The 22,698-nt window shown below is 39.2% G+C and overlaps 1 protein-coding gene across 1 annotated transcript in view; it reads left to right on the forward strand.

The window, feature by feature from the left end:
• rspo2 (R-spondin 2) overlaps positions 1 to 22,698 on the forward strand; it is a 63,497-nt gene that overhangs the window by 31,318 nt on the left and 9,481 nt on the right. The window contains exons 3-4 of the mRNA XM_048152093.1: positions 5,123 to 5,266; positions 6,747 to 6,935. Of these exons, the coding sequence (XP_048008050.1) occupies positions 5,123 to 5,266; positions 6,747 to 6,935 (333 nt within the window). The remainder of the gene's footprint in view (positions 1 to 5,122; positions 5,267 to 6,746; positions 6,936 to 22,698) is intronic.

The raw sequence follows: 22,698 nt of genomic DNA on the forward strand, positions 1-22,698 counted from the left end.
GTCACATGGACTATTTTAATAATGTCTTTACTACCTTTCGGGCCTTGAAAGTGGTAATAATGTTGCAGTCTATTGGAGGCCAGAAAGCTCATGGATTTCATCAAAAATATCTTAATTTGGTGTTCTGAAGATGAACGAAGGTCTTACGGGTTTGGAACGAAATGAGGGTAAGTAATTAATGACAGAATTTTTATTTTTGAGTGAATTAACTCTTTAACCACTAATGTTTGACAACGAGAATGTTATTTATATTTAAATTATTTACTTAATGTATTTACTTATTATTTGAGTATTGTTATATAGTGTAGATATAACATCATATCTTTTGCTTTAGATCTACTAATGTCACTTGGTTTGATGAGCTTTTAAAAAAACTTGGCTGTCTATGCATTAGAAACACAAAAAGTTGCTTCATGACTAGAGCAAACAGAGAAAATGGGTTGTGGCGTTCTCTTTTGCCAAAGACTTCAACTCCCATAAAGTTGGAGCTGTCAAAAGTCCGTTGGATGACTCAAAATGATGTTCTGCATCATCCAGCAGACATTTGCTGACAAATAAATAGGGTTATCTGGGTGCTGGTAGCATGGAGATAGAGTACACATTGTTCATAATAACTATCAACATTGTAGCAATACAAAACTGATTGAACATCTGCGATCTTATCTTTTAAGTATCCGAATACTTCTGTATGTATGGACAAAACATCAACAGCCCTCTCTTGCAGGAAGCTGCATGAGGATAATGTAAGAGGGCTTGGTCTGGTGCACCCACTGTCACAGCAAGATGACATTGTTGGGTGTGAGAAAGTCAACCGCATAATATGTTCACCAAAAAAGCAGGTCATACGGGACAGACTCTTTCAGCAAAGCTCTCTGGGTAGGAGAAATGGAAAAATGTGGCTGGATTTAGCACTCCCCAAGCATGGGCATCCCTTTTGCACCGCAGATGGCTGCCGAATACTATGCAATGGTTGTTGTAACCTCATGACCGGCTACCAAATTTACCCCTTGTTTACAAGGCGCTGTCATATAGGATATAAAGTAGATTTTTATTTGAAAACGAAGTTACTAAACATTACATGTTTAATTGCTTAAAAATGAAGTAAACTTTCAACAGCCCTGGCCAACGTGGTTCGCAGCCGCTTGAATATGACGCTGGCTCGAATGTCCACAGTATAATTTGCTTTATTGTTTTTTTTCCCCGTTTCATCCAGACCACAGCAGAGAGGCATTCCTGCCACAAGTCTTTCAGGATTAGATCACCCCTAAAGCTTGATGATTCAACTCAACATGCACTTGACTTGAAAACCACATTGAAAGCCAAGTGGAAAAAAAGGACAAACATAAATCTCAAGCAACAGTTTGTAGTTTGGAGTAGGCAATTTCCTAAATGTTCTGTTTAGGATTTTTTTTTTTTTTTTTTTTTTTTTGTCCCTCTTGCATTGGGCTTTCATCAGATTCCCACCGCTTGTCCTTATTCCCATGTCTGTAGAAGAACAAGTGATCTAATTATGTCATGTTAGCCCCCTCTTATCATCTAGGCCTTCAAAAGTGGCACCAATGTTAATCCTGGAACAATGGTCTCAAACTCTGTCGGTGGCCTTTTTCTCCATTAATATCTTCAAAAATCAATATATAAAAATGCATATACTATATATTAGTATTTAATTCTAAGTAAATAATATATTGTAATGTAACAAAATATTGCTTGAATTGCAGGCTGGATTTAAGGATAATCTCTTACTAGTAGTTTAGTTGTTTGAGACCCTAGTCGACCTTCTCACTGATGGTCAGGCTATTCATTCAATATGAGGCTTCTTAACCCAAGCTAACCTTATTCAGATACACAGATAGCGTTACTAATTTCTTACTGATATTCCAACACAGTGATTTTTGGTATTGCAGCATCTGCAGATGATCATGGATGACAAATGACATTTCATGTCAAGTCAGTCCAGTCACTGTCTGAGTCGTGTGCCAATAGTTGCTCTTTTTTTTCTTTTCGTCCTCAATTCCCTCTTGAAGTAAGCGATCCTAAAGGTGATGACAGCCTCCCTATGGCTACAATATATAAGACCGAGGACAGAGGCGGCTTTTCTGTTACAAAGCTCATTTATTAGCTGTTGCTCCCTGTCATAGATTGGACATGTAGGGACACAGAGACTCCCAGAGCTCTGATTACTTTGGGAACAAAAGCGAGTAGATCCATCTGTGTGGCCTTCTTCTTCTAAGACTCTGCGCCAAGATCTCTACAGCACAGCGTAACTTGACCAGCCAGAGCACATGTTTATCAAACAAAAGATGCAGTTCTGCCCTGGTGTCTTGGCTGATGTAAAGACAAGGGTGTTAAAAACAACGACATGATGAAGATGTACTTTTTTTGTCCTTCTTTTCTTTTTGAATAGCGTGATTTACATTCTTGCCCTGCAGCAAAGCTACGAGCCAACTCAGCTCGTCTCTTTAATCTGTGTGTCTCATCAGTTCAGTGTGTATTACATTTGTTGCATACTATGGTTTAGCAGTTTGAACGCATGTGAACACATTGATCATGGGTGATCATAGGGGCACCACAAGTTGGCTCCCGCAATAGGGTTTGACAATAAGGATGGCCTGCTGGCTTTTTGTAATTAGTAAAGAAAGAAATTATGAATGAAAACATGTTTTGTCAAGAACTTGTTTTTAAGGAATGTATATATATATATATATATATATACATACATATATATTAATAAATAGATAAATAAAAATGAATAGTACAAAAAATAATTAAATTAATTATAATACAAATTATTTTGTGGTGGTGCCATAATTTCTCCCATGATTTCCTATCATCTCTTTACTATAATTAAGCAATAAAGTATGAAAGTCTAACCTGTTGCGCATGTAATTAGGCTAAAGGAGTGTTGCTTGACATGCAGCGCACTTGCCATGCCTATATTCACAATAAATTACAACCTCAAACCATACAGGTTTTAAAAGTTTCAAAAAGATCAAAAAATTCTGTATCACAATTATTGACCTGGGAGTGATAATGATGGTGATTATGGTTATTGGAGTGCAGTGTATATGTGTGTTATTTTCTCTGCATGAGATTGTTTGGACTGGATAAAGAAAGCGTGAGAGATCAGGAAAAGTGGGCGGAGTCTTCAGGGGTTCAAAGGGAGAAGGGGAAGGACTCATTTGTTGGGAAAGAATGTAGCTGAGGAGACAGGCTGGTTAACTGGAGATGGTCTAATTAGGGGGGTGTGATGGTGAGAACCTTCACGAAACCCATAGAGGTCAGAGATTAAAGCCCAAGCCTTATCTCTTTGTAATGTGCCAGATTTTCTCTTTCAAACCTTTTATTAAATGCATGCTTACCTGTAGATTGGTAGAAGTTACAAAACTTCCACTAAAGAGCCACAAACAGGTGCCTTAACAGACCTGAGTGGAACCAGCAACCAGCTTCACATGTCTGTGGATAGCTGTAATCTGAGATCCATTGCCTATCTGGCAATTGGGCCTCTGAAGAAGCTTTTAAGAAGTGCCATAAATTAGACAGCTCCCAGTGGCTCTTTTTAATTATCCAGGCCAGCGCATCGCCCTGTTGGTGTGGCTCATGTAATTTTGCTCAGCCTGACGTGCTATTTGCAGAGTCACAGCTTGATGACATGCTGGCACGCTGCCCTTGATATGCTGTGGCAAGGCGGGGCGTGGGAGGATCGGTGCGGCGGTATTGCCTCCTTCACAGAGTGTCTTGACCCCTCTTTCTCTTCCACCCAACACTGATGTTAACACAGGAGAACTTCATCATGTGCCAGACTAGATTATTTCACTTAGGCCTAGACTATGACCTTTTAAGATTTTATGCTAATAATGATTGTATGCTAAGATCTTGAAGAAAATTTGATCTGGATAATGATTTTATGCTAAGCTCCTGCAAAAATGTGGGTACAATTTTATGATACATATGAATTTATGATGAGTTCTTATTTATAATTTGTGTAATGAAAATTATCCTATAATTTACTCACCCTCAAGCCATCCTAGGTGTATATGACTTTCTTCTTTCAGCCAAACCCAATCGGATATAAAAAAAAATCCTGGCTCTTCTAAGAACTTTCATTTTGAAGTGCATCCACCCATCATAAAGGTAAACCATACTGCTCCTGGGGGTTAATATAGGCCTTCTGAAGTAAAGAGATGCTTTTTTTGTAAGAAAAATATCCATATTTCTAACTTTATAAACTATAATTACTGGCTTACTGCCTAACGGCTGTACGCAAGTCAAGTTAGAGCCGAAGAGTGAACTGTGACCCGGCGTATGACATAGGAGTAGCGTAAGCTTAGGTGACAGTAGAGGCCTCTCGTGGAATAGGGCTCTTTAAACATTCTCATTTAAGACTTCTAATTTGTGACCAGTGTTTTGTTTTTCTTTATCCTCTGTGCTTCCGCGTTTGTCGGTACGTCATGTGTCAGGTCAGAGTTCACTTTTCGGCCGGAACTCAACTCGTGTTCTTCAGTTTCCGGGAGCCAGTGATTATAGTTTATAATTTTTTTTTAATATAACTCCGATTATGTTTGGTTGAAAGAAGAAAGTCTTCTTTAAACTTTACTCAGATTTTATGCTATTAATGATTTTATATTCAGTTCTTGCTGAAAATTTACTAAGATTTTTTGCTAAAAATAATTTTATTCTAAGTTCATGTTTAAACTTGCTGATAATGATTTTATGCTAATAAAGTGTGCCGCCACTTGCTCAGTCAGGAGAGCGAATGAGAGCCAAACTTTTCTTCTAGCTCTGGACTTTTGGATGCTGAGATGTTCTGCTTTCCTTTCTTCTGTGAAGGGGTCATGGTGAGGTAATTCCTCATTCCGGATGTCGTCACATCTTTGGAGTTCTATGCAGCCCTAAAAACTCTCACACCCCACACTCCCTGGCTCAACATGCATGTCAGTGGAAGTTGCACTGGAATATCTCACTCCCCTGAAGAGAAAAGCTTCACAAGGCATCAAAATGCCTTTTTCCCAACCCATAATACCTCTTTCACATCAATCCCCTCCCCCACCCTTCAGTCTGCTCCAGATTGAGGAGGTTTTGTCTGCTGTCCCGACTGACGTCTGTCTTTCTTATTTCTTCACAGGGTGTAGGATAGATAACTGTGAGGCCTGCTTTAGCAAAGACTTCTGCACAAAGTGCAAGCCTGGTTTTTACTTGCACAAGGGCCATTGCTTCGAAAAGTGTCCGGAGGGCTTTGCTCCGCTGGAGGACAGCATGGAGTGTGGAGGTAAGTAAATCATTTATCTGGAAAATCCAGATAAATCCAGTAGCTGTTCTGGAACATGATTACTGGTTTGTAAGTAATTTGAGATGCTCGTTAGCTGTTCCAAGATGGTCATTAGCATTAGACTAGCAAGAAACCAGCTACTAACTGTTCAAACCAATTCAAGGTGGTCAAGCTGGCTTCTGGGACATAGTGGCTGGTCAATCAGAAAATGATTAGCTTGTGCTAGATAATGACCAGCTTGGAACAGTTAATGAACTTTTTAGACCAGCTAGAACAAACTACTAAATTCCACGAACATTGCTACCATTTTAAGCCGGATTTTTACAAATATTGTCTTTCTTTAAAGGTGCCCTAGAATCAAAATTTTAATTTACCTTGGCATAGTTGAATAACAAGAGTTCAATACATGGAAAAGACATACATTGAGTTTCAAACTCCATTGTTTCCTCCTTCTTATATAAATCTCGTTTTAAAGACAGAACAGGCGAATCTCAACATAACACAGACTGTTACGTAACAGTCGGGATCATTAATATGTATGCCCCCAATATTTGCATATGCCAGCCCATGTTCAAGGCATTAGACAAGGGCAGCCAGTATTAACGTCTGGATCTGTGCACAGCTGAATCATCAGACTAGGTAAGCAAGCAAGAACAATAGCGAAAAATGGCAGATGGAGCGATAATAACTGACATGATCCATGATATTTTTAGTGTTATTTGTAAATTGTCTTTCTAAATGTTTTGTTAGCTTGTTGCTAATGTACTGTTACATGTGGTTAAAGTTACCATCATTTATTACTGTATTCGCAGAGACAAGAGCCGTCGCTATTTTCATTTTTAAACACTTGCAGTCTGTATAATGCATAAACACAATTTCAGTCTTTATAAATCTCTCCAACAGTGTGTAATGTTAGCTTTAGCCAAGGAGCATAGCCTCAAACTAATTCAGAATCAAATGTAAACATCCAAATAAATACTATACTTACATGATCCGAAGCATGCATGATGAACATCTTGTAAAGATCCATTTGAGGGTTATATTAGCTGTGTGAACTTTGTTTATGCACTGTATTATAGTCGAGAGCTCGGGGGGCAGGGAGCGCGAGATTTAAAGGGGCCGCAGCCTGAATCGGTGCATAGTTAATGATGCCCCAAAATAGGCAGTTAAAAAAATTAATTTAAAAAAATCTATGGGGTATTTTGAGCTGAAACTTCACAGACACATTCAGGGGACACCTTAGACTTATATTACATCTTGTGAAACAACATTCTAGGGCACCTTTAATATCCAATTCTTCATTCAACAAAAGACATTAAAATCTCTCTTTTTTTTTGGTAACCTAAAACTTCTCTAAATAAATATATTGTTCATTACGTATAATATTACTGCACTGTATCTTATCATATCCAAACCTTCATAGCCATTATTATTGGTTTTCATTTAGTTCACTAAATAATAGTTTTCTTTCACCCAATAGAGGGTTGTGAGGTGGGCCAGTGGAGTGAGTGGGGAACCTGCACCAGAAGAAACAAAACCTGCGGTTTCAAGTGGGGTCTGGAAACCCGAACACGGCATATTGTGAAGAAACCACCAAAGGACACAATACCATGTCCAACCATCGCAGAGTCCAGGAGATGCAAAATGGCTATGCGACATTGCAGGAGAGGTGAGTGTGTGTGTGTGTGATTGGATCAGCATATGTGGATCTAGGTCTGCTCATGCCTTGAATACAAGCCCTTGTTTAAGATGCAAATCATTAATTCCTTCTGCAAATCATCAATTTCATTAGATTTCCAAACCTCCGCTCGAAGGAGGAAATATAACTGTGGCTTTTTTGACTGCATCTCACCTGTTTAATCTTGAGCTCTGCATTTTTGGATTGAAAAGTCAGCCTCCCAACCTCAACCCCTCGATTTGGGTTTTCAGTGTCGACTGGCATTTTCATTCATGATTTATTAGTATTTTTCCATGCTCACTTTAGCCAGCTCGCCTTAGGGTTTTTTTCTCTCTCTTTTCTTGAGAGCGTATGTGTTCTCTCACTTATTCTCCTCTCCTCCCAGTGGAATTCCTTAAAGTATGAAGTGCAGGTTTCCTCAATGGTACTCTGTTTCCTTTCTCTATAAGAGAGTTATTTGCGGTAGGTGGTGCATGTATTTTACCACTAAAACGAGAAGTCAAATCGGAGGGAAAATATTTTTTGAGTAAATAGAGCCAAGGAAACATATTTTATAAAGTGTTTAGTTTTAGAAGAGATGGGCCAGGTTTACTCGTGGAAATAATTGCCGTATTCAGAAGGGCTTATCAGGAAAACTCACGATGATAATTAATCGAGACATTTCCTCGCAGCTTTTTTTCATTCTGCTCACCTGAACAAACTTAAATCTTTTGCGGTCACTGACTTATGATACTGTCACACTGAGTACACATGTAATTTCAATTTCGGAGGTCAGTAAAGGACAACACTTTCACATTGTGAAAGTTTTTGACTGATTATGGAAAGGTTAATTGTCAACCCAGAGACCTGATGCAATATAAAGCTGAACTTACTCAGTTTCCATTGTTTATTTAGGTACCTCAGTCTTGTACTGTATCTAAATTTCCATAATGTACACCTTAGTATCATGTCACAGCCACTGAATTTTGCTCCATAAGCTATTAGTTTTGAGGAGTGTATCATTAAAGTTGAATCCATTCATCTTCATTTAATTCATTTGGAAGAAATAAAATTGGTCTGCTTTTGTACATATGCACTCTGACAGCTGCTTTAGAGACGTGCTGAATGTGTAAATATATTTCTGACATGTCACATGGCTCTTTTGCCCTTTCTGTGGTTGTAAGGTGCAGAGCAAAGGTTGGAAATAGTGATTTTCTGGCATGTCTTCCTTCTGTACCCTACATTGGCTCTCTCCACAGGAATTTTTCCCTCCCTAATTCAGCTCCTCCTGACCTTTTCCAAACGTATTTTATAGTCATCTTTAATTAAAAACTGGCATTGTGATGCATGGTTCCTGGTCTCAATTATTTCGTCTGAGGTCAGTAATTAGGAGCCATTGTTAAAGTCTTAATTGAACATGCAGTGGAGGCCCTCCTTTGTTACATCTAGAAACCAACATCCAAGTAAGCCTATGGAAAAGTCCTACATGGTAATATGGTCAGTATGAGTCACTAACAGAGTGTACCTCTGAGATAGACTATAACTGTGTGGAAAAACTTTTATAGCATTTGAACTTAACCAAGAAATGTTTAAAAGCATGTTGTCACATGGACAGTCAGTGATTAATGATAGTGACACAATACTTTATTTTGATACAGATATCATTGAATACAATGATGATGCCTTACAGTTCAGAACGTGAGTCAGATGTTTATGTAGTAACCACTCTGATCAGTTCAGTTCAATGAAGGATTTGTCAGATTGATTCAAAGCAGTAAAATATTTTTGAACAATTCATTAAAAAAAACTTTTTTTAATATCTTAAGAGTCATTAGTTTGGGAATCAGACTACTCTGGGCATGGTGTACAGAACCAATTAAAAAATGTTAATTAATCAGGCTACACTTAGTCATGCTGTATCATTTGTCTGTGAATTGAACTACACTGGTCACGCATTATGTATTTAATTCACCAAAAGAACTCAGTTATTTGTTAGTGAATCAGACTACAGTGTTCATGCTGTGTGTTTTTAATTCACTAAAAAGACGCAGTTACATCACTGAAAATAACCAATTCATAAGAGCCATTTGTTTGTGAATCTGACTACACTGATCTTGCTGTATGTTGTATTTAAGGTAGTGCACTAGAAATGTTCAGGAGATATACTATAGAAATATTGATAATACTCTATGGGCCTGTTTATACCTGGTCATTTCATGCATTTCTCTGATCGGATAGCTATCCGATTGTCAAAAACCAGGTGTAAACGCCTGAGTTGCATTCCAAATGAAACTGTATAAGTATAAATGCATCTGGTTTTTGAAGGCACATATGTAATGTTTATGTAAAATGAATAGTTTTCAGATCATTATCCGATCAGTAAAAACGCATGAAGTGAACAGGCGTAAATAGGCCCTTTAGATATTCTGCGAAGTTCTTAGTGCAGGTTCGGCAGAGAAAATATTGTGCACGGGTGACCAGAAAGTAGCCAAAGCCTCTGGATAAGGATATGGATATGGATATGAATATTTCTTGTTGTAAATACCCAACAGGCTGTTTTTGTGCATGTGCCTTTAAATGCAAATGAGCTGCTTTGCCCCGCCCCCTCTCTACGATCACAGTTCCTACCTCAATCAGATTCTCTGCCAAATATTAACAAGATGTCTGCTTGGTTTTGATCTATGGGTTTTGATTATCATCTATATCACAATCACTCTCACGGATGGCATAGTTCTTCTTTCATCATTAAAGGTGCCCTAGATTCAAAAATTGAATTTACCTCGGCATAGTTGAATAACAAGAGTTCAGTACATGGAAATGACATACAGTGAGTCTCAAACTCCATTGTTTCCTCCTTCTTATATAAATCTCATTTGTTTAAAAGACCTCCGAAGAACAGGCGAATCTCAACATAACACCGACTGTTACGTAACAGTCGGGGTGTACGGCCCCAATATTTGCATAGCCTATGCCAGCCCATGTTCAAGGCATTACACAAGGGCAGCCAGTATTAATGTATGGATCTGTGCACAGCTGAATCATCAGACTAGGTAAGCAAGCAAGAACAATAGCGAAAAATGGCAGATGGAGCAATAAAAACTGACATGATCCATGATATCATGATATTTTTAGTGATATTTGTAAATTGTCTTTCTAAATGTTTCGTTAGCATGTTGCTAATGTACTGTTAAATGTGGTTAAAGTTACCATCATTTCTTACTGTATTCACGGAGACAAGAGCCGTCCCTATTTTCATTTTTAAACACTTGCAGTCTGTGTAATTCATAAACACAACTTCATTCTTTATAAATCTCTCCAACAGTGTGTAATGTTAGCCTTAGCCACGGAGCATCATCAAACTCATTCAGAATCAAATATAAACATCCAAATAAATACCATACTTACACGATTAGACATGCTGCATCTACACTTTGGAAAGATCCATTTTGAGGGTTATATTAGCTGTGTGAACATTTTTTATGTTGTTTAAGGCAAGCGCGAGCTCTTGGGGCGTGGAGCACTAGAATTAAAGGGGCCGCACACCCTGAATAGGTGCATTTATAATGATGCCCCAAAATAGGCAGTTAAAAATATTAATAAAAAAAAAAAAGGGGGTATTTTGAGCTGAAACTTCACAGACACATTCAGGGGACACCTTAGACTTGTATTACATCTTTTAAAAACATGTTCTTCGGCACCTTTAAAGTTTATTATTTCCACGCGTTTTAAAGCTATTTCCGTTTAAACATCTAATAGATTGTTTTCTGTCACAGACAACTGGTTGTCAGACATCTCATGAGTAACTTCTCTTTCACATTTTTTGTTTTGTACACACAAGGTTCTGTCAAAAATACACATTTCACATAAACACAGTGGCCTGTGGTTAATGTGATGTCATAATAGCACCATGGCTGAAAACAGGTCATTGGGAGAAACTGCTTATGATTTATGGGGATTAAAAAAAAAAAGGAGTGGGTGGATTTTTATCACTATAGGGTGGTTGTGTACACACACTGCTAACACACATTTATGTCCAAACACCATGCAATAGTGAATTTTGCATAATAGGTTCCCTTTAAACGAGAGGCCAGGATAACATAGCCCTCGACTCACCTCTTACATTACACTGGATTCCAAGGACTTTGTGAATAAGTCCCTGAATGCTACCTAATACGACAGCTTTGCTCTGCAATATAACAAATTACTTTGTGAGACATAAATAGGATTACAGCCAGACTATAAACATGTACGCATGTGTAAGTTTATGTATGCCCTGCTGCTGGGCAAATTACTCTACATAAGAAGAAAAATGAGGTAAAAGGTGACTGTGGGGAAGTGTGCTAGAATACGACCCTGTTACCATAATGCACATAACATTATAGATACTAGATACCCGCCTGTGGAAATAGGTATAAGATTACGTAACAGCAGACTTTGCAGATTGCTATGGATTAGACAAAGGCAGGAAATATGAGAAGGTAAATAACATCAGAGGAATTCTACATGTGAATATATTTCTGGCATTGTTTATCTGATCATCCAGCTTCCGTTTCTGTGAGCTTAAATGTCGCTGGACGTCATATACGGACCCTATCTTGAACTTGATGCATAAGCGACTTAAGAAAAGATGAAAACATCTGGACACCAGTCGTTTAAACCACTCACATGCACCAGTGCAACAGTAAGTAGTACGCCCTTTTTCTGTGGATATTTACAATTACTTTAGATTGGGGGCTGGCACATGAATTATGATATTCTCAGGTTGGTTTCAGGCCTCGTTCATACGTGGAAATAAATCTGATGGATGCCAACCACGACCACATGACTCTTTTCAATGGCGCAATAAAGGACGAAGGCTCAACCCAGTGTTTTGCTGACCTTTAAAGATAATGTATTATCATTTTGTCTGCATCCATTGCAAATTGTGCTGTTTTTACTTCCTTTTTGGCCTAAGCTTTTCTGGGTCAGTACGTCTACTTTGGGTTATTTTGCCAAGTGTAGAGTGTAAATGTAGATATCGGATATAGGTCAGTTTTAAAAGATGATGTAAGCTGGTCATTGGATATAGTCAACAAATCTGAATTTGGCATCAAGAATAAATGCGGCCAAAGTAACTTTGCCAACTTATTCTACTAACCCTAACAATTTACTAATGATGTTGACATGAGAGTTAGTTGACATGTTATTGCAAAGTTACTTATAGTTAGTATACTGTCTAAAGTAGACTATTGAAATAAAGTGAACTATTTTATAAAGTATAGAATTTTTTTTTCATTTAAATGCTGTGAAAAATTCATTGTTAATTTATACCTAATTCATTAAATAATGTTAGGGCAAAACATTACAGATATGGTGTAGTCAATTTCACAAACAAATGACGTTTTTTTAAATGAATCACTTAAAAAAAAAAAAAAAAAACACTCAAACTCTCACGTTATCGATTTGAATGAATCAGATCAAATGAACTTTGAGTTAACATCTTGCTGACTATTGTTGAATATCACCATCGTTCACTTTTCTATTTAGGATCTGGGAGTCGGTTGCCGGGCCGACGCTCTCCCAGCAGGCTAGACGGCCTCTTTCTGGCAGCGTGACGGGACTCCTCAGGGTGGTGTATAGAGTGGGCTGTAAACACAATTTATTAATAGTCGCCCGGCTGTTCGCGAAAATGAAATGCCTGCTGAGCTCCAGCTTTCACCTAACCAAGCCCCTGTCATCAAATCAACTGACTGACCAGCCACACTAGAGAGAGAGAGAGAGAGAGAGAGAGCAATGCTAAGACAATTCTGTCATGAAAGTGCTCTGTAGAGTGATATTCCAGCAGGGAGCATCTGTCAGTAGAACTGTTGTTCTGTGGATAGATTTTCCTTCCTTCCTGGAGCAAAGGTTTTGCTCAAAGGTTGTTAGCCCTCTGCCTTTCTGTAACCAACAAGCTGCAGGTTGCTTAATGTCAATTGTATTAAATGTTGTGTAAACAACTCAGACTGTTATTGCCTCCAATCATCTCACTAATCCTAGTAGTAATTCCCTAACGTTGTATTTGGTGTGACTGAGGTTCAGACGCAAACATGACATTGAGACTTATTGGATAATTTTTTCGCTTCGTAGCAAAGCAGCTTTCAGATTCTCAGACAGCTAGAAATGGTGTATTGAATGGGATATTGGTACACACATAACCACGTCTGCGCCACTTATGAGTGCCACTATCGGGAAAAAATTTACTTCAGGAACAAGTAAGACTCCATAGCGCACTGATATGCATGCTCAACTTCTTGTAACGATTTTCTGTGGTTTCTAGAGCTCAGGGCCAAAGAGCCTTGCATGGTGCAATTGATTTCCCATTTTTGAAACAGGAGAAACATACAGTTGTTCCTATATGCCCTGATAACTGCGACAGTTCCTTGTCCTTCTTAGGTTGCTCATGATCCTTTCTCACTCCTAAATGTAACATTTAGACACTTTGGCTTCTTGTCAGAGTTGTACCCTATGCAGAATTGAATTGAGAATGCCTGTAAAATTCAAATAAAATTAATACTTTTGATTTGAATTGAGCTAGCAAACAGGTCAAAAACAATTGCAATTCAAACTTCAAAGGAAGATATTTTGAAAAATGTCTGTGTTTTTTGTCTTTACCATGCAAGTCAATCAGGTCCAATATTGTTTTGTACTAAAGGTCTGTGGGACAAGTTTTGAATTGCTGAATGCAGGTGCTGTAGGGAAGATACTGATGTGCGCAGAGGAAGAGAGAGAAAAAAAGACTTGTTGGACTCCCGCAAAAATATCTAAAAATAAAAGCTACTCAAATATATTTATGTTACCGTCTTTTAACAAAAATAAGTATTTTACAGGCACAGGGTTAGACATGTTTTTCGGTTATATGCGACAGTGTGGGAATTGGAAAAGATAACTTCAGACAGAATCATACTGAAATGGGACTAAAACAAATCTATGTAGATCTTTACCTGTAGATTTTGCGAGCAGACAAAACATATAAGTTACGGGTAGGAGCAGGAAGAAATAAACGTATTTTTAGTGGGCACAGGACTGAAAAATCAATCCTGTGCAGACCCCTATTTTGGACACCACTGACCTTTAATAGGGACTTTCACACCGGAGGAAACTTTTCATAGTTCCTTGAACTATTAGCAGAAGTACCCAGATTTTGCCGTGTCTGGACTGCAGGAACTAGGAACGATTTTAGTTCTAGGAACTTCTTTTGTGGGAACTGAATTAGCTCCTACTTCAGAGTAGGGTCCAAACCTGCTCTATAGTAACTACCAGTGACATAAGTGTACCTCAAGTGTACTTTTTCATATACTGTCGTCTTTCTTATAACAGCTCTATCTAATAACATATTAGGCTTTTAAACAAATCGTAAACTAGTGAAGGTGCAGAATGTGAGTGCTGTGTGCTCAGACTCTGGCGTTCTCAGTGCCGTCACAATAAAGGTCCCACACACCATCAAAATAAAAGTCACAACAACAAGCGCAGCTTACCTCACCTCATAGTTCCTACTGCCGGTGCAAATGCAACCAGGAAAACGGCCCTAGGGGAACTATTATTTCTCAGGGAACCACCCTGGTGGCTAGTTCTTAGAACTACCCAGTGCAAAAGCCCCTAATGTATGGACAAAAAAGCTGAAATATTTTTTAAAATATTATCTTTTGTGTTTATACAGGTTTGGAACACTCAGGTTTTGGATGAACTATCCTTTTAATTTTACTTGTATTGATATTCGCACTTTGTCTCTTTATGTTGTGTAATTTTAAATGTTGCACCATAGAGCCTTAAAGGAACAGTATTTCACCCCCTCTGTATACTAATATCTGTATATTGCTGGTGTGACAATAAAGCTCTCTTGAATCGTAAATCTAATACTCCCTTAAGAAGTTGTGGGGAGATCAGTGGCTCCAGAGGTGCTATTTGCCTTCCCGTCTTCGGATGAGGATGGAGCTCTACCCACCCCCCCCCTAAATCCTCTGCTTGTCAGTCCAGTCTGGGAGCCAGATGGAGACTATGGTAAAGTGATGCCCACAGAGGAGTAATTGCCTTTAATCTGTTATTGAGGGAAGCAGGATGAGACCCGCAGCAAGGCATGCCCCTCTGTGCCACAGAGAAAACACTGGCGGAGTTTCGTTTTAATGTGTGCGCGGCTTTGTGTGGCACTGGTGTGTTTATGGTTAGTTAGCGGACTGAATTTGGGGGCTTGGCAGGATAACCTTGTCCTCCGAGCATTTTAATTACGCTCTATGATCTGACTCTGGGCCTGTGTTTAGTTTGGAAAACCAAAATCCAAATCCATATTTGAACGTCTTTTGAGTGTCAAACATTCCTGCTACAGATGCGAGCTTCCACAGACAACTAATTCACTTCTTATGTGAGTCTTTTACACTCGCCCTGTGCCGAGTGCCCCTCCAAAACAAATAGCGGACGCCTCTCGCCACCGCTGCAGAGAGTGTGTGTTTGCACTTATTTATTTAATAACTGTCAGGCTGCCTTGCGCTTCCCACTAAAACTTGGGCCTCTCGCAGGAGAAAGTGATCCGCAGATGACGACTCCCGATGAGATCCTGACTCGGTGTTGAAATTCAGGAATGATAAATGGTGTATTACGTCTGGGTAATATTGCGGGCTATCATTGGATAGAGCAGGAGCGCAGCGTGCGCTGCTTTCCCAGGGCAAGTGGAGCTCACTAATTGGCTGCCGTGTTGGGTGATTATCCGTGCCTTGCGCCCAGGTCTGTTGTGACTGGTGTGCCAATGGACTAATCTTTCTTTAATTAGCTGACTCTGCAGGACTGACATGGGAGCAGGGGGCCGCTGTTTCACAGCCAACACGCTTTTCTGCATTCACACAACAGCTCCCATATATTCTCCCGCTACGTCCATTTGTACCCTTTTGATCTTCTTTTAAAGTTTGTATTGCGGCACTGCTAATGTTATTGACTCTGTATGATTAATTGCTCACTTGTTTCTCGCTTGTAGGTCGGTTTGGATAAAAGTATCTGCAAAACATAAATATCCATTTAAAGCCTCACTGAAGATGAGGCATCTGAGATTGGACATCTGGTCTGAGGTCAACAGTAAATGTTGTTTGTCAATAGTTATTGATCCTTAATGATTCTTATTGAATTATTCATAAGAACTCATTGAGATATTGAAATCCCAGTCTACTGATTGCAGTTTACCGGATTTTCGGTTGGCTTTTCTAAAGGTGTCTGATTGCAAGAAATTACTTTTTCATCATTGTTTAATCTGAAATCAATGCTGTCTATTTTTAACTGACCTAAAGCAACTCGAACTATGATTTTTTACGTTTTACTGATTAAGTGATAACTTACAATTTTTATATGGAAGCCCTTTTCCATCAAAATTAAAAGGTAACTTCTGTTGTAATTGTGACTTCATATCTTCCAATTGTCCCATTGTAAAAACGATCCATATTTCATAATTAGATGTTGTTATGTTTTTTTTGTAATTGTGAATTTAAATCTCAAAATGAAACTTTAAATCTCATAATTGACATTATACCTCACAATTGCAACTTTATTTCTCATAATTGCGACATTATATCTCACAATTACAACTTTAATGCTCATAATTCTGAAATTGTATCTCACAGTTGCGAACTTATTGCTCAAAATTGTAACAGTGTATATCCCACAATTGTGACTTTATTGCTGCTCATAATTGAGACATAATATCTCACATGACTTTTACAATGTGACATAATTTATTATTTTAGAGTTTATTTCACAATATACTTTTTTATTTTTTACTGAAGTGGGAAAGGGCTTCCATACTTTTGTAGATCTACAAGCTTCCGAAGGTTTGGAGAATGAGTAATAATCAAAGCAATCATCTGCTTATCTAGCTTTGCTAACAAGGCACATGTGTAACTTGCAAACTATTGAGCTTCATGATGAGTCTCGTTCTCACTCCAGAATTTGCTGGATGTTTAGCACTGTTTACATAGTACCCTCTAACTTTAAAGTCACTTTGATTTCCCCCTTGATTAAGCAGAAGTTTGCAGCTTTTGAGAATTAGAAAAAAAATGATATTCCCTACTGGAGAGACCAGGTCATTCAAGTCAGAAGCCATATAAAAGTCATAGTTGTCAGTCAGGGAGTGCATCAGTTCAGGCAACGTCTCACCTGCTGTACAATTTGCGTGACACTCTCTGCCTAAATGTGATCTCTGAAGAGTTCTGCCGGTGCTAAATCTTCCACAAAGAGCGAAAGTCATTACCAGTAGTCCTGGGCCATCTTTTTCACTTTTTTCCTCAGTTACATTCCTTGTAGGGGTGAGAGAGGAGTCTCTGATTAACTCCCCACAAAGTGCCCTGCTCCCTGACCAAAATAAATATGGCCCCTGTCATTCTGTCAGCAACTGTCTTCAGAGAGCAATATTTGAAACACCCCATGATCCCGCTGGCTTTTATATGGAGAATCCGTCGTCATTCCACAGGCATGAGCCATAAACGTGGAGTCCTGTGAAAGAGGGACTGGGGTGAGGGGATCTATCTGTCTGTCTGTCTGTCTGTCTATCTATCGTCTATCTGTCTGTCTTCACAATTACACAGTATAAATGGGGATTTATTAAAATATATAGCTGCTTTTATATTTTAAAAAAGGGGTCTCTTGCAAAGGAATCATTATATTTAGGGGTCCTTGGCATCAAAATGTTTGAAAATATCCCTTCCTTCCTTCCTTCCTTCCTTCCTTCTCTACCAGTTGAGATACAGATTAAGGCAGTCTATGTTTATTTCACAATATACATTCTAGCGACATTGACTTTCAGCTGTCTCATGATAGCGTCAGAGGTTTATCATTACTCAAATTAGGCTGCAGTCATTCATTGTTTGCCATTTGAATGTGGCCCTTCTGTCTTCCAGGCCTCTGCGTAGCCCACTGCAAGCCCTTCCGCAAGGCCCCACACATGCTTTCATCTCCACAGACGCACACAACAGCCGTACACACATCACACATGACAGGCAAGACACTTCCTCCACACAGCCTTCAATAAACATGCATTCATACATTCCCACACATAAGCACTAATGTATAAGCTCAAATTTTGATAGTGTGTATGCCGAGGTTCCGTTTCATGTACCCGCAATATCAGTGGGACACTGGCATGTCCTAGACCACCCCCTCTTCGGGGCTAGCCGGGAGCGGGGTATGACTTTCAACATCTGGTGCACAGTTGCACCAACTCAACCGCTAAAATCTTCTGTCCTCTCTCGGGCATTTTTATTGAGACATCACAGCTTGTAATCAGAGCCTCACGATACTGAGGGAAGCTGTGGCTTCTGACCCAATCACATCCAGCGGCTTGGACCAACGAAACAGACACCCAGACAAAACAAAGTGTCGTTTGCTGCTGGATGCATGTGTTTTTAGGTGTTTGTACATCCAAGCTTGCTTACACCCAGCAGGGAATAGCCAAAAGAGACTGTGTCAATTTTCAATTGGGTAAATTCAACAAAATAAACAGATGAACCAGCTAATAAAGCTGGTTTGTTTGCCTCTCAACGTTCATCCAGGTCCCAAGTCCCCATATCCCAGTGTTTATACCTAATACCTGGATGTAGGACAAACCCCTGCTACCTCTAGTTACTTTTGGATCTTTTCCCTGACATGTTCCTGTTTTTCTAACCATTGCTGCGGTGTGAAACTCCTGACCCCGTTGGGCCTTGAAAGACCTTAGCAGAAGTACTGTAGTTGAACCAGGGGAATTACTTGCACCGGGGCGGCTCCATAGGAAGACGATAAAAGCTGTCAGTTTCACTCAGGTGAGTGGTTTTGGGTTGACAGGAACCTTTGTACCTAGATCCTCAAAACAATAAACACACCTCACAGCCCCAAAGGCCCACAGATGCAAGCACAAAAGTTTCTAGTGCTATTCTTTAAAGTCAAGTTGTCTCGAAAGGATACAAGCACACCATTTAGACCGATGAAAGCTCTTTGAAGGGAATTTCATAAATTGAGGTAAGGAAAGGAAAGCAGGCTTGACGCCCCTTGACTTGAAGCATTTCACTGCCCTCGAAAACACACACTCGCATACTGCTCTCTTCAGTTTTAGTGTGTAAGCCTGTCTGATTTGGCACAGCTCGTCTGCCTCATGGGCACTTCCTCTTTATGTAGAAACCTGCTTGGTTCCCGGAGACACGAGGCAGATTTCCTCTCCGTTCCCCATTGGAGATGGAGATTGAAGGCCTTGTTTTTGAAATGAGATATAAAGAACACATCATGCTACACAATTTCCTCTTACATCCTCCAGAAGCGCCCCTGGGGAGCAAACAGATCTGAAACGGTCGGTGTATAACTCAGAAACACATATGGCCCCGACAGGGCTATGACAGGTACGTTCTCGACACAAGATGTAGCCTACAGGTTTGCTTTATAGTATGGTTGCGCCTCGGAGTGTATTTATATAAGGAACAGATTAGATTGTATGAATTTAACATGGACCCCTGTTTGAAAAGCCCCAGTGGTGGCAGTGGCCCCAAATGTTTCCCACAACTCCACAATAATGAATGTTCGCTCTCCTGCCAGGACAACCGCACATTGTGGTGTAAAATAGTTCTACCTCTGCATCCATATGTACAGTACATGAAAAAATTTGAAGTTTGGCCCCTATATAAGGGGGCTACGATGTTCTCAATTGCCATGACGCACACACATATAGGCTGTACTTCCCATCACCCACAGCACTCGCAGGAAATGCAGCTTCAGGAGTGAAATCGAAAACAAATGTTCCATCAAATAGTTTGTGTAATTGTAGTGTGACGAGGTCACATCCTTGGCAAAGCTGTTGAATTTTTTTCTTCTTTTTTCTTTTTTTCACTTTCAGGACAAACATGAAAATTAGCTTTTTAACATACAGTAATCGTACAGTTGTGCACTCCTGGAGCGAGCGAAAAGTGATGGATTCCAGGGACAAGACATTTTCCTGCTGGTTTGTAGGTCAGCAAAGACAGAAGCCTTAATCATAAGCTAATTGTAGCAACCGTTTTTTTTTTTTTTTTTTTTTTGTACATATAAACAAAAGATGTTCTTAATACACTAAACATTCCGAGATGTTAATCACAAAATGCCGGGGCGAGTAGAACAGCACATCAGTTCCTTTCCTTGCAATCCGATGATAGCTGATTTGATAAGAACCACTCCTAGTATATCATTCCTCCGTTCTATCAGCACGAAACAGATGTTTACGTAAATCTGACAGATCAAAGCGAGGCGCTGAAGTTTTGAATACACATAAGTGACTCCAGAAAAAGCAAATAGTTTTACCTCGGCTGTAACCATCATTTGCCTTATCAGAAATGATTTATAAAATTGTGGCATGTGACACAAATTATGAATATTTGGTATTCCCTTGATCTTTTTTTATCATCCTACTGCCGTTTTCTCACTCCTGGTTGGTAATAGCATTGGATGCTTGCTAAAATAGCGCAGAGGTTCTCTTTGATAAAGCTGTGGAAGCTTTTTATGTTGTTCGTCAGAAATGTAACATAACATTTAGGCAGTAATTAAATGAAACTAAAGCTAATTACGCCTCATTTTCTGAGGGACACAAGACTACAGCTCTATGTACTTATGCCCAGATGTGGGAGTGAGTCAGGCAGTGAGATAGGAGACCACAGAAGTTGTTTTGCAGCCTTCTCTATGGGTTTGTGGTGGCAGGCATATCAGCTTCTGTGTGTGGCGTAGAGGGCAGCTGGCATCGCTGTGGTAACTCGTAGTGGACATCACTCTGCAAGTCTGCAGGTGATTTGACTGAATTCTCAATAGAATGATACATATTTGTAATCAGACTACACAGTAGCATTGGTCAGAATAATATATATGCCTTAATTTACCTCTCTAGGGATTGACTAGGTTTTTTTTTAATTCTAAAACTTTGTTTCAATAGTCCATGAGACATTCTACTAACTATAAGTTGTCTCAGCCTCAGTCGTCACACCTACGGACTATTGGCTGAACGTCTGATGCATATGGCACACAAAATCGGAAACACTTCACTTAATTTGATTTGATTGGTTGAGTTCTTCAGGATTTCTGGGAGACGTGTGTGACACGTTTTTTAATGGTCCGTCTGGAAACAAAGCCGTCGTGATGCCAAAACACTGAACAAGATAAACTGTGATTGGTTGCTTTACATGTCAGTCAGATGGGTTCTTGGGCAGTCCTTGGCCAATGAAAGCTGCTATGGAGTCCAGACCATCAGTCTGAAGGTCTGGCTACTTGAGACTAAACTATAAGTAACTTTGCAACTACATGTCAACTACCAGTCATTAGAGCATTAGTAAACTGACTCAATATCTGCTTACATTTTATTTTGATGGTCTCCCAACAGACATTCTACTGACTATAAGTAACTTTGCAAGTACATGTCAACCCTAACAGTTTACTACTCTAATGATAGTTAGTTGACATGTAGTTGCAAATTAATGAGAGTTTGTCGACATGTAGTTGCAAAGTTGTGTATAGTTAGTATAATGTCCAAAGTGGACGTTTGAAATAAAGTGCAGCTGTATTTTGGTCTTTTGTTTCCAGCTAAAATACTGAAGCATCCTTAAAACAAGAACATTATTTTTTAAGTTTAAGCACAATTGTTTAAGATCATATGACTTGGTACTCAACAATGCCCGTTGGAAATTTGTTTTGTCTTGTTTAAAGCATAAATATGATCTAGCAGCTGCCTTTCGGTTAGAGTACAGGCTGCAACATATTGAGCTACAGTTCTTATGTTGATGTACAATCATTTACACTATCTATCATCTATAAAGTGACAAAAATACATCAGTCTTAAATGATATCTAGGTCTGATCTGGGAAAAGTCTGGATGCATTATTTGTATTGCATTAAAGATAATGTGTTCAGACTTTTCCAGTTCAGCTCTGGCCCATGACCTGATAACAGCGCAGTAATAACCATCAGATAAATCACTGCACCAGTCATGCGCGTTTTTGTGCTAAAGATGATGATCTAAAGGTAATGGACATATCATCGTGGATATCTTCAAAGAACCAATGCGGCACACTCACCTGCTCCTTAATCTCTCTACACTTCTACAGTTGAGCAGAATTAAGACAATAATGACCCACCTAATCTCAACATTAGCTTTGAGTTTGGAATGCATGTGTTTTAAATCATTCCTTCTGATAGTAAGCAGAGCTTCAGAGGGAGAGAGAGAAGAGAGAGGAGGGGAGAGAAGTATGATTCAGAGTAACCTTGTTAGGCTAAGTGACACTGTGCAGAGAAGCTTCTTGTCAGCTGGTTAGCAAGATGGACCTCTACCTATAAAGGATTGTCTTCTCAGGGAAGTGTTGGGGAAGCTGCTTTGAAACTGTAAATTAAGCTACAAGATAATCATAATTTACAGTAGTTACCTTTTTGAAAAACACTACAAGCTGCTAACAAAAAGTCACTAACTGCATTGAAGCTTCTACACTGTAAAAAATGTCCGCCTATTTCTCTTAAAAACATAACTTTTTCCCAGCCATTAACAGAATTTTCAGTCATTTATGACACCACGCTTTCCCACCATTGACGGAAATTTCCGGCAATTCATGTTCTCACTGTTATATGGTAGGGGGTGCTGTTACACATCTTCTGAAATGGTACAGAATCTCTGGATCAAAACACAGGCGAAGAAGCAGAAACAAGCGATAAAAGCATTGCTTATGCAAGTTTAAAATAACGTGATCATCAAACATTAAAGAACATGCAAATCAAAACTCCTTAACGTTGCCGAATGAAATGTCTACCC

The sequence above is a fragment of the Megalobrama amblycephala genome, linkage group LG13 (genome assembly GCF_018812025.1).
Source record: "Megalobrama amblycephala isolate DHTTF-2021 linkage group LG13, ASM1881202v1, whole genome shotgun sequence".
In the NCBI taxonomy this organism is placed as follows: Eukaryota; Metazoa; Chordata; class Actinopteri; order Cypriniformes; family Xenocyprididae; genus Megalobrama; species Megalobrama amblycephala.